This window comes from Podarcis melisellensis (genome assembly GCF_964234715.1).
Source record: "Podarcis melisellensis genome assembly, chromosome: 5".
NCBI classification, from domain to species: domain Eukaryota; kingdom Metazoa; phylum Chordata; class Lepidosauria; order Squamata; family Lacertidae; genus Podarcis; species Podarcis melisellensis.
The window spans coordinates 7,635,476-7,655,641 of record NC_138537.1 but is presented as its reverse complement, the minus strand read 5'-3'; the positions used below and the strand labels follow the sequence as shown (position 1 = coordinate 7,655,641).

Genomic DNA, 20,166 nt, shown 5'->3' with positions numbered 1-20,166 from the left:
CCAATCCTACTTGTGGGAGGATGCAGTGTAGGGCCAGTCCACAGAGACAGAGAAAGACACACACACACATGGAGAGACACAGTCAGGTAGAACCAACCTTTTAATGAATTACAGATACAAACAGAACGAAAACAGACACTCGTACCAGCCAGGGGCATACATCGGGAGCAGGGCAGGGCAGAAACAGGGACACACGGAAACAATATTGTGCATTTGGGGGGGAGGGAGCCTAGTGCAAGGGCTGGAGAGGATGGGGGGAAATGGGGGAGGGCTGCATAGGCTTTGTGGCACAGCTCTGCAGGTGCATCAAGGGGGGTGGCAGGAAGGGGAGGGCTGCCCAGAGGCTAGTTGTGGGGCAGGGTGGTCCACCGACTTTGGACTGGGTTTGCACAAAGTTGTGGTGAGCGGAGGAAGCCATGATAACTACTCAAGCATCCTTGACTGGAAGGGATCTCCTTGAACTGAACCTGGTTTTATTCCTCCCTCTCTCCTCCCCTCCACATCACCTAAACAGTCCTTCAGCCCTTCGTCCCTCATCTTTCACTGTCATCCTTGTAGGCTGTGCCAGAGCTGCCTCAAAATAGCTACAAGGGACCATTGCGGTACCTGACCCTCATCGCACCTTCAGCAAACCTGTCCTCTCCAGTCAAGATGGCACATAGCTAGTGAGAGATGCCCTGGTCTCTGTCCATCCCTTGCCACAGAGCAGCCCCCTTAAATTCTTAGGAATGAGCTACTTTTTCCAAAGGCCTTGCTTCTCCTAAAAGATGGGCAGCTGTCTGTGAAATTGCACTTTCCATAGAAGGTGCCAACAAACACAGAGAAGCCTGGGGCAGAACAGAGACCAGGGCCTGGTGGGACCCTGCTGGGACACACACATACACATTTCTGCATTTAACAGTAACCACTCATCTCCAGACTTTGGAGCCCGCCTACCTCATGTCCTGGTCCTGCTGCCCGTCATTTGGCCATCTCCCTCTGAGCCCAACTAGTGCAACCACCCAGAGTGGAGAGCACAAGGCAGGCAAAAGATGCTGCTCAGATGGTGAAAGCAAGGAGGAGGAGCAAGGTCAGGAGCTTGCAGGGTTCGGAGACACCCAGCGAAGCCAGTGGCCCTGCAAACCATTTCCCCTTACCTTCACCTCCAGATCATGAGAGATATTAGGAACTTGGTTCTTTCCCTGCTCCCCGTTCCACACACCAAACAGAAGCATGTCTCAGAAGTCCCACTTCAGTGCTCCCCGACCTGCTCTCTGTGGATTACCTGGTTAAAAACAAAAAATGGGAGAGGCAGCCAAACCAGGAGGGATGGACCTGATTGTCTTGATAGGGGAGTTGGGGGTCTGTATTCATGCATGCGTGTGTGTGTGTGTGTGTGTGTGCAAGTTCTTTGGGGCATGTGTTTGCATTTACCACACTTCTCTCCTGATGTGCATTCTTCAGGGATATTTCTCAATGGTCATGCTGAACACAGGGTGACCAAGTGCAATAGATGGCAGGGCTCCTGTGCATTGAAGAGTTGTGCCAAAGAATGAAATCTGCAGTCACGAGATGCGGGGGGGGGGGGGGGGCTTGTGCGAATGCTGAATCAGATGAGCCCAAGATGAGCCCTGTGGATTAGACCAGAGGTATACTGCCGGCTCCCTTGGCCAATAAAGTGAGATGAGCGCCGCAACCCCAGAGTCGGCCACGACTGGACCTAATGGTCAGGGGTCCCTTTACCTTTACCTTTATACTGCCTCTAAACATGGAGGTTCTGCTCCCTCTAGAGAAAACCAGGGGGAGCCCTCACATCCATTAGAGTTGAGATCATCTGCACTGAGGAAACAAGTAGAAAGCTGGGGTTAAAATGGGGGCAAAGAGCCAAATGCAAAATGGTTTAAAACTAGTCAGCAGGGCTTCACCCAAAAAGTGTGTATGGAAGCATAGCTACTGTGATGGCCTGGGAATCCGATTCAGAGGCTGAACTGGAGGTATCCCAGCCTGCACAGGAGTCCCCGCCTCCAGGGCCGGCTGAACTGGGGCAGGGCCTGGATTCTGAAGCGCCTGCACCTGTGCCAAATCCTCAGGAGCAGGCACCAGGTGAATCCACTCTGGCTCCAGAGGCGATTGAGGACGCATTGCCTACATGTGCGCCTCTCCCAGCCCTGTCAGGGGAAGGTGAGTCTCCCCCTGGGTCCAGTAACCCACCGGCCTCTCCTGAGCTGCAGAGGCTCAGGGCAGAGAGGCGGAGGGAACTGGTTTCTCCCAGGAGGAGTGCTCGCCTTAAGGCCAGGAGAGGCAGGTCACCTGGGGGCCGGGACCGCCCCTGGCCTCAGAGAAGATAAAGGCCAGTCAGCCCGGTCCCAGGTTGCGGGAGCAACGTAGTTGAAGAGCTGTTTCGGCCAGCATCCAGTCCTGTTTCCCCAGAGTTCCTGTCCTTGCCCGGCTCCTCGCTGTGGACCCCGCTTCGCCCGTGGAGGACTGTCTGCCGACCCTCGACTCAGGTCCTGGACCTCGCCCCATGGTAACCTCCCCCCTGGACCAGCACAGCCACTGGGGTTGCTGAAACATCTTTGTTAAAACGAACCGGCCACCTCTCAGAATTAGGGTTACCAACTTTTATTACTGATCCTGGGGCCTTTACCAACTGCCTGACCCACTGAAATTTATCAGGTGATAAGCAATTTAGCATAGAGAAACAGGGGCGGACAGTGAAGCTTCACCTGTAACACTTCTGTGGGTCAGGCTGATGTCACAGACCTAGGAGAAGGGGCGGTCTTAAACATTGGCAACCCTAAGAATTACAATTCCCAGAATTACTGGTGGGTGGGAAAGGGGTTATGCCTTTTAACTGCTTTAAAAGAGGTGTGTGTCTCACACAGCATGTGCATGTGGGGGGGGGAGGAGCAGACTTGTGCTACAGTACACCTGTGTGCATGCAGGTGGCAGGATTTATGGAGCTATGCACGCCAAGGGGATACGCAGGCTTGCATCTGTGTGTCCCCGTTTTTTCTGGGCATATAGGTATGCGCTGCAGACTTAACACTGCTTTTTCGTAGCACGCCTCCCCAGGGAACTTTGCTACAATAGTTGTGTGAGGAGGTGCTAAGGATCTTTAACAGAACCCTCAGTGCTCTGACCAAACCGCAGTCCCTGGGGATCCTTCTGAAGCAGCTGTAACAGTTGAGCAGGCATAAAACTGACAGAAGTTTGGAGACTAGATAAACCTGGCCTGTATGCCTAATTAACCCACCATACAGATTTAGACCTGTCCATACCCTGGTGGTTGTTGAATCCCTAGTGCCTCCTTTAACTTCCCCTTGTCCATGTGGCGTTCTCCGCACAACTACTGCTGCCCCACACTTTCTCATCCCTAATTCTATGGCTGGTGCAGAAATCAGCAGCCAGGTTGCTCAGCGGGGGGAAACAGTTCAAGCGTATTACACCTACCCTGGCCCAAACTGTGGTTGCTGCCAATTACTTTCCAGGCCCGATTCAAAGTGCTGGTCTTGACCTATAAAGCCTTAAATGGCTCAGGACTGCAATATCTCAAGGACCACCTCTCCCCACATTAACTGATCCAGACCCTGAGATCATAATCCGAGCCCCTTCTTCACATGCCTCCTCCACAAGAGGTCAAGAGGGTGGCAACACAAGAACAGGGCCTTTTCTGCAGTGGCTTCCCATTTGTGGAATGCTCTCCCCAGGGAGGCTTGACTGGCGCCTTCATTACATGCCTTTAAGAACCAGACCTTTGGCTAATTAAACAACCCATTGCCTTTTAAATGTGTCTGCGGAGGGGTGGGTGTTATTTATTATTATTATTTGTTGTTGTTACATGTTTTGTGTCCTTATACTGTATCTTTGGGTGAAGAGCATTATAAATTGGAATAAATAATAAAATAAATCTGGAGAGTCCTTGTGCAACTGATGCAGTCGTCTTGTTTGGATTTTCTAAGCGCAAGGAAACTTTGCTTAGGAGTGAGAAAGTGTGGGACAGCAGTAGTCGGCCGCATGGACGATGGGGAATTAAAGGGAGCGTGAAAGGTTCCCTAATCCACCGTTGGCCAAGGCATGAGTGGACCTGAAGTCATTTTAACCCCCTGGCACCACCTTAGAGCCCTCCTGGAGGGTAAGGGTCCCCCTCACATTTGGAGCTGGGGGCTGGGGGAGGCAGATCCCTTCCTCACGGGGTCTTGTGCACTGGTGTGGACTGCTAAGGGGCAGAGGAGAGGTGGGATGAGGATCACAGTATTTTCCCACCCTGGGCTGTCCAGGATGGAAGCGTGGAGGGAGAGGAGGACCCCTTAGAAAACCCGTCCACAGGAAGAAGGGCAATGCCCGCGAGGATGACAGCAACACAGACACACACGCACACACACACACATACAAAAATATAGAAAAGATCTGGGGTGGGAGGACTGGCTGCTCCCACCGACGCCCTGCCATGCTCCCGGCTTCTTCCCAAGGAAGGGAGTTGGGGGGGAAGAGGAGCACATAGGAATCCCCCCCCCCGCTCCCTCCTTAACCCTTCTTTCCCCTGGCGGGTCCATAGTATAAAATTCAAGACAGTAAAAGCCGAGAAGTGTCCATTTGGGCCAGTGTGGATTTTTTTCTTTTTTTCTTTTTTTTATATATAAAAAGGCATAACAAATCAAGCATCCATTGCATTCCACATTCTGTTTCAGCCCTTCAACCTCGAGCTGGAGAAGTTGGAAGGGGAAGGGGTCAGGCGCGGAGATATACATATATATTTATAGATATATATATTAGTTAAATTGTCTTAAGGGTTGTCGTCATCACAGTTTAGCCATGCCACTTGGACAGCATGAGACGGGCCTCTTCTCTCCCCCCCCCGCACCAACCCTGGGTGGGGGCACTGAGATTGGGGAGAGCACAGCATGCTCCCAACAGGCCCTAGATTTGGGGCGGGCGGGCGGGCGTGGGGGTTTGTCCAGCTGCCGTTGCCCCGTTGTTGCTTTTGTTCTGTCGCTTTGCTTGATTCTTCCCCCACCCCCACCCCCACCCTCAAGACATTCTCATGCAAAGAAAACGAAACAGACCACGAGAAAGAGAGAGAAAATGCAGCAGGCAAAATCCACGGAGCCACGCGTGGGAGAGGCCCCCCTCAGGCTTCAATGGTTGGATCAGATGGCACAGTGGAGGTGAAGGCAGGAGGGCAGGGCAGGGCAGGGGGGCGCTGGTCGGCTTACCACCCCGCCTCCCCCTGCCCTGCAGACAGCCAGGCCGCCACCCGGTGAGGGAAGGGGGAGCCCCTGCTCCAGGACGACAGGCGGGCCACGGAGCACGGTCGAGGGCAGATGCCACGGAGCAGGACAGAAAAATGGCAGGTGAAGCATGCCGCGGCGAGAGCGGGTCTCACTGCTCGCCGGTGTCTTCCTCTTGCTCTTCCTCCTCCTCTTCGTTGTCGTCCAGGGAGACCACGCCTGAAGAAGCCACATCGGACACTTTCCTCCGGACCTGGCAACTGTCCTCGTGACCCTTGTAGTCCTTGCAGGGGATGCCCTCGTCTTCGGTGGGCGAGAGGCAGGACTCGGTGAAGGACATGGAGTACATTGAGTCCAGGCACTCGAGCTGCGCTAGGCTCCGGAAGGCACATTCCCCGGCTGTCTGTGGGGGCAACTTGGAGAGGAGGAGCTCCTCCTCGCCTGACATGGAGCCCAGCAGCTTGGCGGCCAGTTCTGAGGGCGAGCCCAGCTCCTTGAGGAGGAGGCTGTCCTCCAGGCTGCAGAGGCTGGAGCACAAGGTCTCCGGAGAGATGGTGGTCTGGGAGGAGTCGCTCTCTGGGTCGCAGGAGCCTTGGCGGGCATTCAGCTGGCACAAGCGGCTGTGCAGGAAACCCTTCAGCAGCGTGCTGGGGGGCAGCTGGCTCGCGGCATCTGCAACACAGCAATGGGAGGGCGTGAGCAGCGCAGCATTCAAGGGACACAGGGGACGGGCCCCGAGGTCCAAAGCAGTGTTCAAAATTAGCCAGGCGCCAGGTTATTGGCCACTTGAGGCCAAGTGAAGATGCCTGGCCTTTTGCTAGAGAGAACTTGGTGAGAACACTTCCCTTTGTGCCCTGGCAGGAAGAAAGCATAGCTGTTTATGCTTTTCCCTGCCTGAACGCACTGTCTTCCCAACTCAGCTTCAACATGCCTACAATGTGAGAACGTCTGCAAGTCTGAGCTCCAGCTCAGACTCCATTTTTAAGCTAGATTTAAGTTTGCCTTAGTAACTCAATCACTATTTTCAGCCTGCCTGAACGAAGCTGCTGTGTCTGTTACTCTTTAAAATGTATTGCTGGTGAGTGAATGTTATTGTTACCTTTTTTTTCAAGGCTGTTTGTGAGTGATTATAGTTTTAAGGGGCAGGAAAGGAGGAAATACCAGGAAAATCCAGTCTGTCTTAAAGCATCCTGGATTATTAAAACTAAGAGGCTAAAACTAGCCTATCTAAGCTTCCCTGTTAAGCTGCAAAGGGGTGGCGCTCTGCTGAACTCACAAACATGAGGAGGGAAGGATAATATCTAACAAATACCGGTATATCATCTCCGAGCATCTAATCATATCCCAACACAAATGGTGCAGCTTTGCCCCATATCATCAATGTGAATTTGGGGAAGACAGTTCACCCTGAAAACTTTTTGAGCCCATTCAGTTTCCCAAAATTTGCAGCAAGCTAGCTAAAGGTAAAAGTAAAGGGACCCCTGACCATTAGGTCCAGTCATGACCAACTCTGGGGTTGCGGTGCTCATCTTGCTTTATTGGTTGAGGGAGCCGGCGTTCAGCTTCCGGGTCATGTGGCCAGCATGACTAAGCCGCTTCTGGCGAACCAGAACAGCGCACGGAAACACCGTTTACCTCCCCGCCATAGTGGTACCTATTTACCTACTTGCACTTTGACATGCTTTTGAACTGCTAGGTTGGCAGGAGCAGGGACCGAGCAATAGGAGCTCACCCCGTCGCAGGGATTTGAACCGCCAACCTTCTGATCGGCAAGTCCTAGGCTCTGTGGTTTAACCCACAGCGCTATTAAGAACACACACATACACTTTAGCAGGGCTTACAGTAGCCCTCCCCATCGTGGGAGAGTAGGTGGCTCTCTGCCTTGGCTACCCTGTGACGTTCGTTCCTGCAACCGGAGAGAGGTAACTTTCCCATCTATGCCTCCTCCTCCTCTCCATTGCCCACTCATTCTAATTATACAGAGGAGTAATTAGAACTTTCTTTAGATGCTGCACCGCAGATTACCGCTGACTTTCTTTGATATGCAAATAGCGCCCGATTCGTCGGCAGTTAATTGTAGGAAAAAGGGAGCTTTTGTCTGCGCAAGAAGGACGCAGATTACACACTCTGCCAACACATGGGTGCCAGCTGGCGGGCTCTCCGTGGGCGCAGAAGGCCCTGCGACCCGTGGCACTATGCCAAGGGGCAAGCAGGAAACAGCAGGTGGGGAAGGCCAGTAGCCAAACAGACAATGTATGGGGACAGAGAGCGATGCTCATATATCCCCTTTCTGCAAAGGCAATTTTGTCTTTCAGTCTTAGCCAGTGATCAAATGGAAACACGGTGGCTGAGGCTAGCACAGCCCAGAGCATGCCAACTGGGACGTTCATATATCTGAGCAATTTAGTGGCTGCTGCTTCATTTTTATTACATTTTACTTTTACTGTATATCCTGTGTGTCTTCCCAAAGGAGCCCAGGGCGACAAACAGACACACAACTTAAACAAAATGAATTCTATAGCAACATTCTAAAAACAAACGTGACAGTTAAAAACACCCGAAAGTCATCCTCCAGCTGTACCTTAGACACAAACATCATCTAGTAATCCTGCTATGTTTGCGGACCCCTCTCTGTTGGGGCATGGGACGCAGGTGGCGCTGTGGGTTAAAGCCTCAGCGCCTAGGACTTGCCGATCGAAAGGTCGGCGGTTCGAATCCCTGCGGCGGGGTGCGCTCCTGCTGCTCGGTCCCAGCGCCTGCCAACCTAGCAGTTCGAAAGCACCTCCGGGTGCAAGTAGATAAATAGGGACCGCTTACCAGCGGGAAGGTAAACGGCGTTTCCGTGTGCGGCTCTGGCTCGCCAGATGCAGCTTTGTCACGCTGGCCACGTGACCCGGTAGTGTCTCCGGACAGCGCTGGCCCCTGGCCTCTTGAGTGAGATGGGCGCACAACCCCAGAGTCTGTCAAGACTGGCCCGTATGGGCAGGGGTACCTTTACCTTTACCTTTACCTCTGTTGGGGCTGCCATTTTTGCGAGAAGGGAGCTGTTACAGGCTGCCATTTCTATCTGCTACACCTAATATGAGCCTCACTCACTTGGAGACAGAAGACATCCACTTTGGTTCACCCGCTTGCAAGGCCAGACATGGGATGTTTGGGGCACGTTGATTTCCTGCCTAGGCTTCTGCATCAGGTTGAAGGCAGAAGAAAATGTTGCTAGAAGATGTAACAAAATGAAGCACCTCCCAGGACCATTTTTCAAGAGCTTGAGTTTGGTCTTCTAGTGCCCCAATATTGGCACAATCTTGCAGGTGAGTTCAAGTGGCACCCAAGTCATCTTGCTAAACCCAAAAATCCCATTCCCTTACTATTGTAATAGCTCAAGAACTGATTGCAGAATCACAGTTGGGCCATCTGAAAGTCATTCTTTAATGCAGTGGTTCCCAACTGGTGGGGACTCCAAGGAGTCCACGGCACCATTCACATAACAAAAACTACCATAGAGTTATCAAAATGTTCAAAAGTAGGGGGTCCACAGCTTGGCTTTTGAAAAACCGGGTGTCTGCAGTACTTAGCTAATTGGAAACCGCAGCTTTGGATGACATGGGAGTGGGTGTGCATGTCTTCCTTGGAAGAATAGAAGAGGCTGCCTGACCTCAGATTTGTGGAAGATCACAAGGAGTTTGGTTCTTTTAGACTGCTATTATGTTGAAGGTTTTCATCTCAGTTACATTGAATTCAGGTTGTGTTTCTAAATAAATGAAGGAAAGGAAAGATTCCAGTTCTCCTGATCACACTTGCCTTCCTTTGTTAGCCTTTCGAGGGTCCTTTCAATAGTGAAATATATTTTTTTACCCAATGTTGGATGGTGGCTCCCAAACCACCCTCTTTACTTCATTTTCTTTCTTCCCTCCCTTTATCCTGATGTTGAAGAGGCGCAGTAGACTTTTTTTCTTTAGCCCCATATTCCCATGTGGTTTCTCTTAAGTTCTTAAACAGAGGTCCACGTTAATGGGGTCTCTCTTGTCCATGGTGACTGCCTGTATCTTTTGATTAAATTTGCTCCTTAGCTGTGATGCACAATAAATTTTATCCTATTCTTCAACCCATCTTTTCTCACTTTTCAGTTCACTAACTAATGGCCACAATCCCTCCACCTGCCCTGACACTGGAATGAGATCATTTTAAGAGTTAGGAGAGGTGCTAGATTGCATGGGGCAAAGTGTAGCTGCTCTGCAAATTCCAGGAGGTGGAATGTCCCCTCAACACCCAGAAATCACACCACTTGCAATGCAATGCATGTAGATCCATGGAGGATAAGTTGGGAAGATCAGTACAGAGTACAGAGTGCATTTGCTCTGTGACAAGCGGAAAGGTACTCCTTAAATGCTCAGAGGTACCCTCCTCCTGGATTAAATAAGAAGACATCATATCTGTTTGATCCAAGAAGGGATTTAACCAAAGTGGAATGTGATAGTACCAAAGGGGTGAGGCTGGAGGAAGAGGGTTGCAGCTCCAAGACCACAGGAGAGGCTTTTCCATGGGGATCAGCCACAACTGCTGGCGACAGGGCTTGTATGTTCAGTAACACATCTGATTTCCTAGTGCCAGAGCTGAGAGACAAGTTGTGGCTGAAACTACTTTGCTTGCGCCATTTGGGACTCTCCTGGGAGATCTGACTCAGCGTTCAAGGTGTGGCACCACATGTCAACATGCACACCAGGCAGCGGTTGGTGCACTAGGGCAAATGGGACGCTGCCCTAGTAATCTCTGTCTGCCCTCAGCCACCCCCATCTTCCTGCCTTCTTACTTAGAGCTAGTCCAGAGGGTCTCCCAGGCTGCCTGCCCCCTCCTCCCAGAGCCACCCTTCCCTTAGGACTTAGTGGCTCGTTGCGCCAGGGCACCGGCCTCTCAGGGGCACCCCAGCGAGTGGGGGAGCTGTGTGGTTTGCTGGCGGCCTCCCCTTTCCCTGCACGCCACCAGCTGTGCCCCGCTAACCATCTTTCCTTCCTACCCTCCTCGGCCCACCCCCCTCTGCGGGCGGACGCATTGGCACTGCTGATGCTGCTTGTGCTGCTTCCACAAGTGCTCGGCGGTGGCGGCACGGGCTGCATCGGATGAGGAGCCACTCCTTGACTCCGCCGCCTCCTTCTCTGCAACTGCCTCCTCTCCCTCGACCACGGGAATCCCCTCAGCCACTGCCCGCCAAGGCGCTGTCATTGTCGTCTGAGGAAGAAGCAGCAGTGGCAGGAGTGGCTCCCAAGGGGCCTCCTCCGTGTCATTGGTGCCCGCCGTCCCCCCACTCCCTGAGGCACAGGCAACGGCGTGGCAACTGCCTCCTGCTCCTCAGGCCCTCAGGCCAATGGGCAGCAGCAAGAGTGTGGGCAGTGGGCTGTCATTGTCAGGCAGCAGAGGAGGAGGAGGCGCCCCGGAGCCTTGCAAGCAAGAGTGGGGTTCTGGCAGTCTGGCCAGCCAGGCAGCATCCACCACATTGGCGGTGTCTTTTGTGGGTGGTGGCTCCCGGGGCTATGAGGTGGTCCGTGAGTTGGGCCCCAAGTTCTAAATTCTGGGAAAGGGAGGGGGCGCCAGAGGGATCTTTGCACCACGGCACCGGATATGCTTAAGACGGCCCTGCCTCCCCCTCATTCTCAGGGTTGCCCTTGTACAACTCAGCAGGGGGAGGAGAATGAAGAAATGGTTGGCTCCACCATCATCAGTTTGGGATCCACCAACGGTTGTGCTCTCTGCCTTCTGCCCTACCAGCTCCCATGGGCAACAACCACCCCAGGGATTGGGATCCAGAAGTTGTTGGACTCCAACTCCCATCAGCCACAGCCAGCAAGGCCAGCAGTCAGGAATAATGGGAGCTGAAGTCCAGCAGTATCTGGAGGGCCATAGGTTTCATGCTGCACGTCCCTGATGTCATACCCTCTGACATGTTGTGGTGAAAAACCAGGATGCTATCTTCTGGGGCAAGTCATGTGACCCACATGAAATCATAACCCCAAAAGAGGTGTTTTTTCTGGGGCCACCGCCTAGAAATGAACATTTTGGGTCTCTGAAAAAAATGGGGTTTTTTGGTGCAAGGCCATCTGAGAGCACGGTGCCCAAAATGGCTGCCATGCTCTCACACGAAGAAACAGGACATCTTGGTTTTATCAGGAAAGTTGAGGGGGATGTGATGGACGCTTCTCCCTCCTCACCTTAAAATATGAGGGGCTTTTTGGAGTGTCCGTAAGGGACTCTGCCACGTGGGCTTCACACCCTGCTGGGTGCAACTGGCTATGACCCTGCCCCCACTCACCAGCTGGTTGTGTTGTGTCGGTGGAAGTGGCAAAATCTTCATCGTAGGACTCGTCGTTGGAATCATCGCCATCCACCGAAGACCAGGCCCTCAGCTTGGCTTCGGCAATGGCAAATTGTTCGGCCACACCTAGGAAGGAGGCGAGATGTCAGTCAGGGGAAGAGAGACAGAACCTGAGGGTAACAGCGTATCCCACAAAACATCCTTGGCAAGAGATACTGCTGTGCATGACAGGTAGAAATTTGAGGTTCTCCCAGTCATAGGGATACAGCAATGAGTGGGATAAAATGCCCCTGTTGAATTAGCTGTGAGTTATTCTATGATTCAATAATTGCAGAACACAAGAAATATGTTGGTGTCCCGGCAGCATACTTCCATTTCCTCGTATCCAGAAATGCAAGAAGGGCCTTTACTCTTGCCAGAAATTCGGCTCTGCCCTCGCTGGTTCTGGAAGGATCTTTTGGAAAAGTCCCGTACGCTCAGAGACTTTGCGCCTGCCCATTAGGGGAAATAGGAAGCCCTGAACACTTGTTTTTTAGATGTCCTTTTTACGACGAAGCATATAGAGATACCATCAACCCGCATCTGATGAGGCTTGCTGACCTTCCAGACAAGCCTAAACTAAATTTTCTCCTCTTAGGCAAAAATCACAAGATAATCTGGATGGTCGCTAGATTCTGTGTGCAGATTTGTAGGTGTAGAAAACCCCTGGAATAAATAGATCGCTAGGAAAACTGCTGTAGCCAGCCTCCTGGGCGTCCCAGTGGCAATTTGCATGGTAGTTTAACCTTAAGTCCTTTTGTGTTCATGCGACTATTTTAATTTTGATCTATAAGCTGTTATTGTATATTGTTTTAAATGTCTATTTCATTCTTGTGAAAGCAGTCTCAGTTGTGCTTCTTGAACTGGTCTCCGACCGTAATAATAAATTATTACTATTACTACTATGATTCAATGAATCTTAGGCTACCAAACTGCTGTCAAAAGGCTCAATGACACTAGGAATATGTTCCACAACCAAACCCACTACGTTCCAGCCCCTGCTGCCAACTTCTTTCTGGAGGGAGGTCCCTTAAGCATTGCCGCTTTCTAATCTCACAAAACTGCAAATATAGAGCAAGCACCTGTTGGTTCTTTCCCTTTCGTGCAGCTCTTAAAGGTATGGGAGCCTTTGGCGAAAAAAGGAAGATTTGGCAGCTTCATGGCAGAGTGAGGATTTGAACTCTGGTCTCCTGGGCCCTAGTCCAACACTCGGACCACTGGACCACACTGCCTCTCTTAATCCCTGGTGTACTGGGCCCCTCTGGAAAAACTACTAAGCTGAGAAATCTGGCCTTAAGTTTTCCACCTGGAATTTATCCAGAAGCATTGCTCCAGACGAATATATATATATATATAAACTTCTGGGTACGTGAGGAAGAGGCATGATCACTGGGTATTTTAGGGCAGTTTATTCTCAGATTCACACCTCTTATTATCACACCTTTCTGGACCCTGAGAGCCAGGAATGGCAGTTTTTGTAGCCTTTGGGTAGCCTTCGAGTAATTTTTTTCCTTAGAGCAGATCTTGTGAAATGAATGGACTGTACTTAGTCATGCTCATTAATTTCAATGGGTCTACTTTGAATAAAATTTAGTGGAATGCCACTTAATCTTTAAGCACCACTTGAGATTCTTTGCGATTCTTTTCACCTTAGCAACGAGGAATCTTTCGGATCCCCAAGAAGCCACATTTCTCTACACAATAATTCATCTATCGACCCCCACAACTCTCTCTCTCACACACACTTTTCTCGCGGCTCATCCACACTTTTGCTTGACCCATAATTTGGTCATATAGTGTACCAATTAATTCCCTGGGTCCAAAAGCTTTTGTCGTTGTTTCATGTCTGTGCCTTGAGAAAATCCAATCTGAGTTACTGAATCGGACCTTATCATATGTGTAGAAAATCTGAGCGGAGATTTTTGCTTAAGGAAGCCTCTGTTTAGCAGGTAAGATCAGAATAAAAATTATATATTTAAAAAAAAGTATATGTCAAGCGAAAGTGTGGATGAGCCCCAATCTTCCCTTCCCTGTCACTTTCTGTTGTTGAAGAGCTGCCCTCCTCAAAATAAGGACAGGCACTAACTCCCTCTGCCCCTTCCTCTCTGGAAAGTCCATCAGCTGGTCAAACTCTCCCTCCCTCCACTTCTCCCATCTTCTGCTTTCAAGCCCAATCAGCTGCCTCTTTTTGGGGATGACCTTCTCTTTCTTCCCTTCATTGTGCTTTCCTCTTCTTTCTCAGCTGTTTTGTCCAAAAATTCCCCATTCTTTGCTCCCAAGCCTATTCTCTTCCAGTTGCTTTCTTTCCAATTCTTGCCTTAAAACGTTTGCCAGGACCTCAGAAAACCACCCATCCAACTTCCTTCCTTCTGCTTTCTTTTTCTAAAGCAAGCAGCATTCATTTCCACCTTCACCCGTTGAGCCAAACCTCGTTCTTCTAGTTTCAATCAGCATCCTTCTTCCACCCCCCTTACCTCTTTTCACTGACCAATTTGACTGCATCCTAATTTTTTTCTGCTGTTTTCAGACATGCTTTTAGAACTGGCAGCTTGTATGATTAGCTGCAACTCGTTAGCCTATTGTTAAGAGCGCTGTTTTAGGAAGGGCTTGTGTCAATTAACATCTGCTCCGTGTATTCCTTAATAAGTATGCTAATTCCCCTTTGATACAATAACATTTACTTTTGATTTATCTTTTTTATTGTCCTTGTTAACCATTGGAGTGCCAAATTCTGGAGGGCATCCATAACTCTGTGTGAAAGAGAAGGCCCTAAAAAGGGGTTGTGGTATCAAAGAATCATAGAACTGTAGAGTTGGAAGGGAACATGGTAAAAAAGGTAAAGGTAAAGGACCCCTGGACAGTTAAGTCCAGTCAAAGGTGACTTTGGGTTGCGACGCTCATCTCGCTTTCAGGCCAAGGGAGCCAGTGTTTGTCTACAGACAGCTTTCTGGGTCATGTGGCCAGCATGATTAAACCACTTCTGGCACAATAGAACGTGATGGAAACCAGAGCACATGGAAACGACTTTTACCTTTCTCACCACAGGAGTACCTATTTATCTACTTGCACTGGCGTGCTTTTGAACTGCTAGGTTGGCAGGAGCTGGGACAGAGCAACAGGACCCCGTTGAGGGGATTTGAACCGCCAACCTTCTGATCGGCAATCCCAAGAGGCTCAGTGGTTTAGACCACAGAGCCAGCCATGTCCCTGAGGAACAGGAACACTGGCCACCTTGGCTCTCTGGTAGTATTAATTAGATCAGGATTTCCAAAACATGGATCTCCAGCTGTTTTTGGACTACAACTCCCATCATCTCCAACCACTGGTCCTGCTAGCTGGGGATGATGGGAGTTGTAATCCAATAGCAGCTGGAGACCCAAGTTCGGGAATCCCTGAACTAGATGCATGTGGTAGAAGATCAGTGGCCACTAGTCACAAAACCACCAGGATCAGAGGCACATGACTCTGGACACCAGGGTGGTGGAGAACGCCATCATCTTCATCTCTTGCTGGGACACAGCAACGGGAGCTCACCCTATCATGGAGATTTGAGGCTCAGTAGTTTAGACCACAGCGCCTCCCGTGGCACATGGAAACTGTACACTTCCTAACATTTATGACAAGCTGACACCTCTCACATTCATTGTTCCCTGTTTGTAAAAGTGGGGAAGAATCACTACCTAAGGGCTGTCATGTGGGAGATGGAGCAAGCTTGTTTTCTGCTGCTCCGGAGGGTAGGACCCAATCCAAGGATTCAAATTACAAGAAAGGAGATTCCGATGAAACATTAAGAAGAGCATTCTAACGGTAAGAGCGGTTTGACAGTCAAATGGACTGGGAGGTGGTGGACTCTCCTTCCTTGGAGAGGCTGGATGACAATCTCATAATTTAGCTGTAATTCCTGCACTGCAAAGGGGTTGGTCTAGATTGGCTTTGGGGTACCTCCCAACCCTGCAATTCTATGATTCTAGGAACATGAATTCATTATGAATACAAGATTCCCGAGCACAGTTCTTGTCTGTATGGTGGGGGCAGCAGAAACCAAAAGGCTTACACCTCCTCCATCCACCCATTCAACTTGCCAGGTGGCGGGCGGATCACATGCAAATACCTTTACATTCTGTGGTGCAAAGAGGGAAGAAGGCAGCTTGCTGCTTCCTACACCTGCTCCCTCCTTGGGCCTCTCACCTGGCCTTCCTCGTCCATCTATGCTTTAATAAGCAAGACTCGTGTGCTCCAGGCAGCTGGCGGAGGGAGGGAGGGCTGGAAGAGGTCCAGGGAGGGAAGGTATGCAAGGAGTTGCCTTTGTATCCTCTTGCATATTTGAATATTTAAGGAAGTAGATAGGATCTCCAAGTTGCCATCTGCTAACCCTATCCCCAAGAAAATTCCCAGAAGGGAGATTATTATCCCAAGGTTAATTTAGACAAGTTGTCAACAGTCTCAGAGGAAACCCTCCCTGTTCACCTTGCCAAGCGATTTTCACATATTCATCGCCTTCAAATATGTTCGCGTTTTAGATTACACATGGCCCAAGGCGCAGCTGAAAAAAGCCCCAATCTCGGCTGGGTAAATTGTGCAAATCAGGAAAGTTAGCATGGCGCTACCTAATTTGCATGTCTTATTGCAAACAAAAGATTTGTTTATTTATTAGATTAGGGTCTCACTCTTGGTGGGGAGGAGAGGGGGCAGCAACTGAGTCTGATATTTCCTGCCAATAAATGGATTTCTGAGGGACAGAGACTGCTGTGTCCAGAGGAGGCAGGGGGTGCAAGTGAGTTGCCTCTGATCCTGGAGTTAGTATGTAGCTATAAATACTAGCAGCCATTGATCCCTTAGCCAAGCCCCACCCTCTCCCCACCAGCTCAGAACATGTGCAGACTGCCCATTGGAGTCAGCTCACACAACCCGGGCACATCTCTTTTTGCAAACATGAGTCATTTGCAGGACCCTCAAGAGTCTGGAGCACACAACTGGGTTGAGCTGGATATCTGTTAATTTTACTTGTCAGAAAGCAGCCACGCTTGTTGTTAAATGGGGGCCTGGGGGTGGCTAATTTGGGGCTGCAGCTGCCTGTGTGCGTCACCTCCTGGGGGGGAAAGGAGGAGGGGTGGGGATAGGCAGACACTCCCAGCTTCAGGCTCCAACCATTACAATTAGCTCAGAGTGGCCTGTGAAGCTCAGATTGAATCAGAGCCCAAGCTGTGACTGAAGGACACACAGCAAGTCACCACTGATGGAGGCAGAAGTAGGTGACCAGCAGATGCAGAGGAGGAGAAGGCTGCTCTGCATTTAATTCTTGCAGGATTCTAAGCAGGCGCAGCTTGTGGCAAAACTAAGGGAGAAGAACATCTAACTATTATGAGTGAGAAATAGAGTAAGGTAAAGGTAAAGGACCCCTGGACAGTTGAGTCCAGTCAAAGGCGTCTATGGCGTGCGGCGCTCATCTCGCTTCAGGCTGAGGGAGCCGGCCTTGGCCACAGACAGCTTTCCAGGTCATGTGGCCAGCAGGACTAAACTGCTTCTGGCACATTGGAACACCGTGATGGAAGCCAGAGTTCATGGAAACACTGTTTACCTTCCTGCCACAGCAGTACCTATTTATCTACTTGCGCTGGCATGCTTTTGAACTGCTAGGTTGGCAGGAGCTGGGACAGAGCAATGGGAGCTCACCCCGTCACACAGATTTGAATTTCTGACCTTCTGATCGGCAAGCCCAAGAGGCTCAGTTATTTAGACCACAGAGCCACCCATGTCCCTGAGGAACAGGAATGCTGGCCACCTTGGCTCTCTGGTAGTATTAATTAGATCAGGATTTCCAAAACATGGATTTCCAGCTGTTTTTGGACTACAACTCCCATCCTCTCCAACCACTGGGCGTTGTAGTCCCATCCTCTCCAATGGGCGTTGTAGTCCAATAGCAGCTGGAGACCCAAGTTCAGGAATCCCTGAACTAGATGCATGTGGTAGAAGATGTCCATCAGTGGCCACTAGTCACAACACCACCAGGATCAGAGGCACATGACTCTGGACACCAGGGTGGTGGAGAGGGCTATTGTCTTCATCTCTTGCTTGTGGTCTTTCCAGGAGGCATTTGGATGGCCACAGTGGGAAACTGAATATTGGACTAGATGAGCTTTGGGTCTCATCCAGCAGGGCTCTTCCACTGTCAATGACAAAGGCACAGCACGAGACCAGACAGCATGAGCTCCAAGGAAGGAGAGGAGACAGGATGGCTATCTTCAAATATCTCAAGGGCTGTAGCATGGAAGATGGAGCAAGCTTGTGTTCTCCTGCTCTGGAGGGTAGGACCAGAACCAATGGCTTCAAGTTACAAGAAAGGAGATTCTGACTCAACATCAGGAAGAACTTTCTGGCAGTAAGGGCTGTTTGACAGTGGTGGTGGGCTCTCCTTCCTTGGAGATTTTAAAGCAAAGGTTGGATGGCCATCTGTCATGGATGGTTTAGTAGAGATTCCTGCATTGCAGGGAGCTGGACCACATGACCCTTGGGGTCCCTTCTGTGATTCTAAGAATAAATCACAGCAAAGCCCAGGGTCTAACTAACTTTGAGCATCCCAGTTCGTTTCACCATGCAGCTCTGTAAGCTGGCCAGCACAAATCCAATTGAAGTGATATGGGTCTGAGTTGGCATCACTCCTCATAGGCCCATTGGCATACCAACATGACCTGGGCCTGACATGAATGCCCTTGGCTTGACGTGACCCAGGAAAAGTGGTACATTAGCGAAAATGTTCTCTGCGAGCTATTCCTGACCTGTAGCTTTTTACTAGAGATTGCGAGGACCGTTTCACCTTAGAAGATGCTTCCTTGACTCGTCAGCAGCAGCAGCCTTGACTCGTCAGCAGCCTTGATTCTTCCTCCATCACTATCCTGCAACCTCTCCTTGGTTCCAGGGTGCATTGGAGTTCACCAGATGACACCGAGGTTTGCGACATGGCTGTTTCCTCCATCTTCAGAGGGAGATATTGCCCTTATGGCAAAGGGGTAATTATGCCCATGCTGGCGGCCTCCCAAAAGGACGAGCAAATTCAGGGAGAAGAGCTTCCCCAGGGGTGGTTCTGTGGTCAACCCTCCTCTAGAAAACACAAGCTCTTTCAAAGGCAGGACAGTGGAGCTGAGTTGCTCTGGCAGCAATCTTATCTGTCACTGTTTATCCTACCCCATGCCTGTCTCTCCCTGGCTGTCAGAAAGTGAACAGCTCAGCCCCGAAGGCAGGCCAGGCGCTTGGGTGACAGTCATGTCATGTGACAGTCCTTTTGTTCCCAAAGTCGGGACTTTGCGGGCAGGAAGACGACCGCTCTGTTGTTTGGGATGATTACTCTGCTTTGCCAGGCCCTCGAAGGGCAGAGCTCTCAGGGTGAATGAAGAGGGGCAGCGGGTGAGAGGGAGCTAATTGTTCCCTCTCGCCGGCTCTTTCCCCCTGGTTTCCGGATCCCTTGGGTGACTCAGCTCCTGGCCTTGCATTCGGCTGAGCTCCTACAAGGACACAGCCGGCCTCCGCTGCTGGCACAGGAGGTGGCATCAAGGGGGCAGCTGGGATGGCACAGCAGCTGTTGCACCTAGGACCAGCACAGCTTGTCGAACACCGGCCCTGAGGCACCCCTCCCTGTAGCGCCACCAACCCACTTTTAAAACCTTTGCTCCCTGAGATAGGCTAGCAGAAATGTCCCTACACATGCATGGAGAAATTGCTTTGAAAATGATCTGGAAAACAGAGGACTGAATTGAGGGTTCTGAGCGGACGGAGGCGGGGTTTTGGTGCACAGTCAGCAGCTTTGCCTGGTGCCAAAATGTGGCGTTATGTATTTCTCTCCAAAGCAGACAGGCATTTTGATTGTGCTGTGTCCATGGCTTCTGGGGTTTGGCCAACAGAGAAGCAGGAAAATCTCCCGTCCGCAGTGTACAAATTGGCATTTAGGTTGGGCGGAGAAGGACTTGCACAAGCAAGCTTACACTGACCTTTCTCCACTCTCCCTACCCGCTACCCCCTTGTGATTACCTGCTCATCATAATCCTATGTACCAGGGGTGGGGACTGGATCCAGCCAGTGGGCGAGATCCTGCCCTTTCCACAGCAAAGCCATTTTGACCTGAGGTCACTATGGCTTCAGGGGACTCATTTTTTCTTTGGTGAACAGCAAGCTGGGCCACAAAGGAAGAGCCAAGTCCAGTCAAGTTGGGCTTGGAGTTAGTGCTGACCAGCTGACAGATGCCAAGTTCAAGCTCTGCTTTCTGCTGGGATTGGCTGGCTATGGAGTACAGTCATACCTCGGATTACAGATGCTTCAGGTTGTGTTTTTTCGGGTTATGGACTGCCGAAACCCGGAAGTACTGGAATGGGTTACTTCTGGGTTTCGGCGGTCGTGCATGCGCAGAAGTGCTAAATTGCGCTTTCTGCATGCCCAGAAGCACCGAATCGCAACCTGCGCGTGGTCACTGCGGGTTGCAAATGCTGTGGGTTGCAAACGTGCATCCTGCACGCATCACGTTCGCAACCCAAGCGTCCACTGTACTCCAACTCAGCCCATCCCAGTGGGCTGAAGTGAGTGCCAATCAACTGACAGTTGATGATGGCAGGCCTCCCTTGC

At 50.8% G+C, this 20,166-nt stretch overlaps 1 protein-coding gene and 1 long non-coding RNA gene across 5 annotated transcripts in view; one reads left to right on the top strand and one right to left on the bottom strand.

Moving 5' to 3' along the window:
• The window catches only part of LOC309370053, a 394,628-nt gene that overhangs the window by 306,785 nt on the left and 67,677 nt on the right, over nt 1-20,166 (top strand). The gene's annotated exons all lie outside the window — the stretch shown is intronic.
• The window catches only part of FAM131A (family with sequence similarity 131 member A), a 58,922-nt gene continuing 43,243 nt past the window's right edge, over nt 4,488-20,166 (bottom strand). For all 4 annotated transcript variants that reach the window (XM_081911325.1, XM_081911328.1, XM_081911327.1 and 1 more), the window contains 2 exons: nt 11,515-11,643; nt 4,488-5,882 (listed from right to left, as the gene is read on the bottom strand). In XM_081911325.1, coding sequence (XP_081767451.1) covers nt 5,362-5,882; nt 11,515-11,643 — 650 coding nt within the window. In that variant the 3' untranslated portion in view covers nt 4,488-5,361. The remainder of the gene's footprint in view (nt 5,883-11,514; nt 11,644-20,166) is intronic.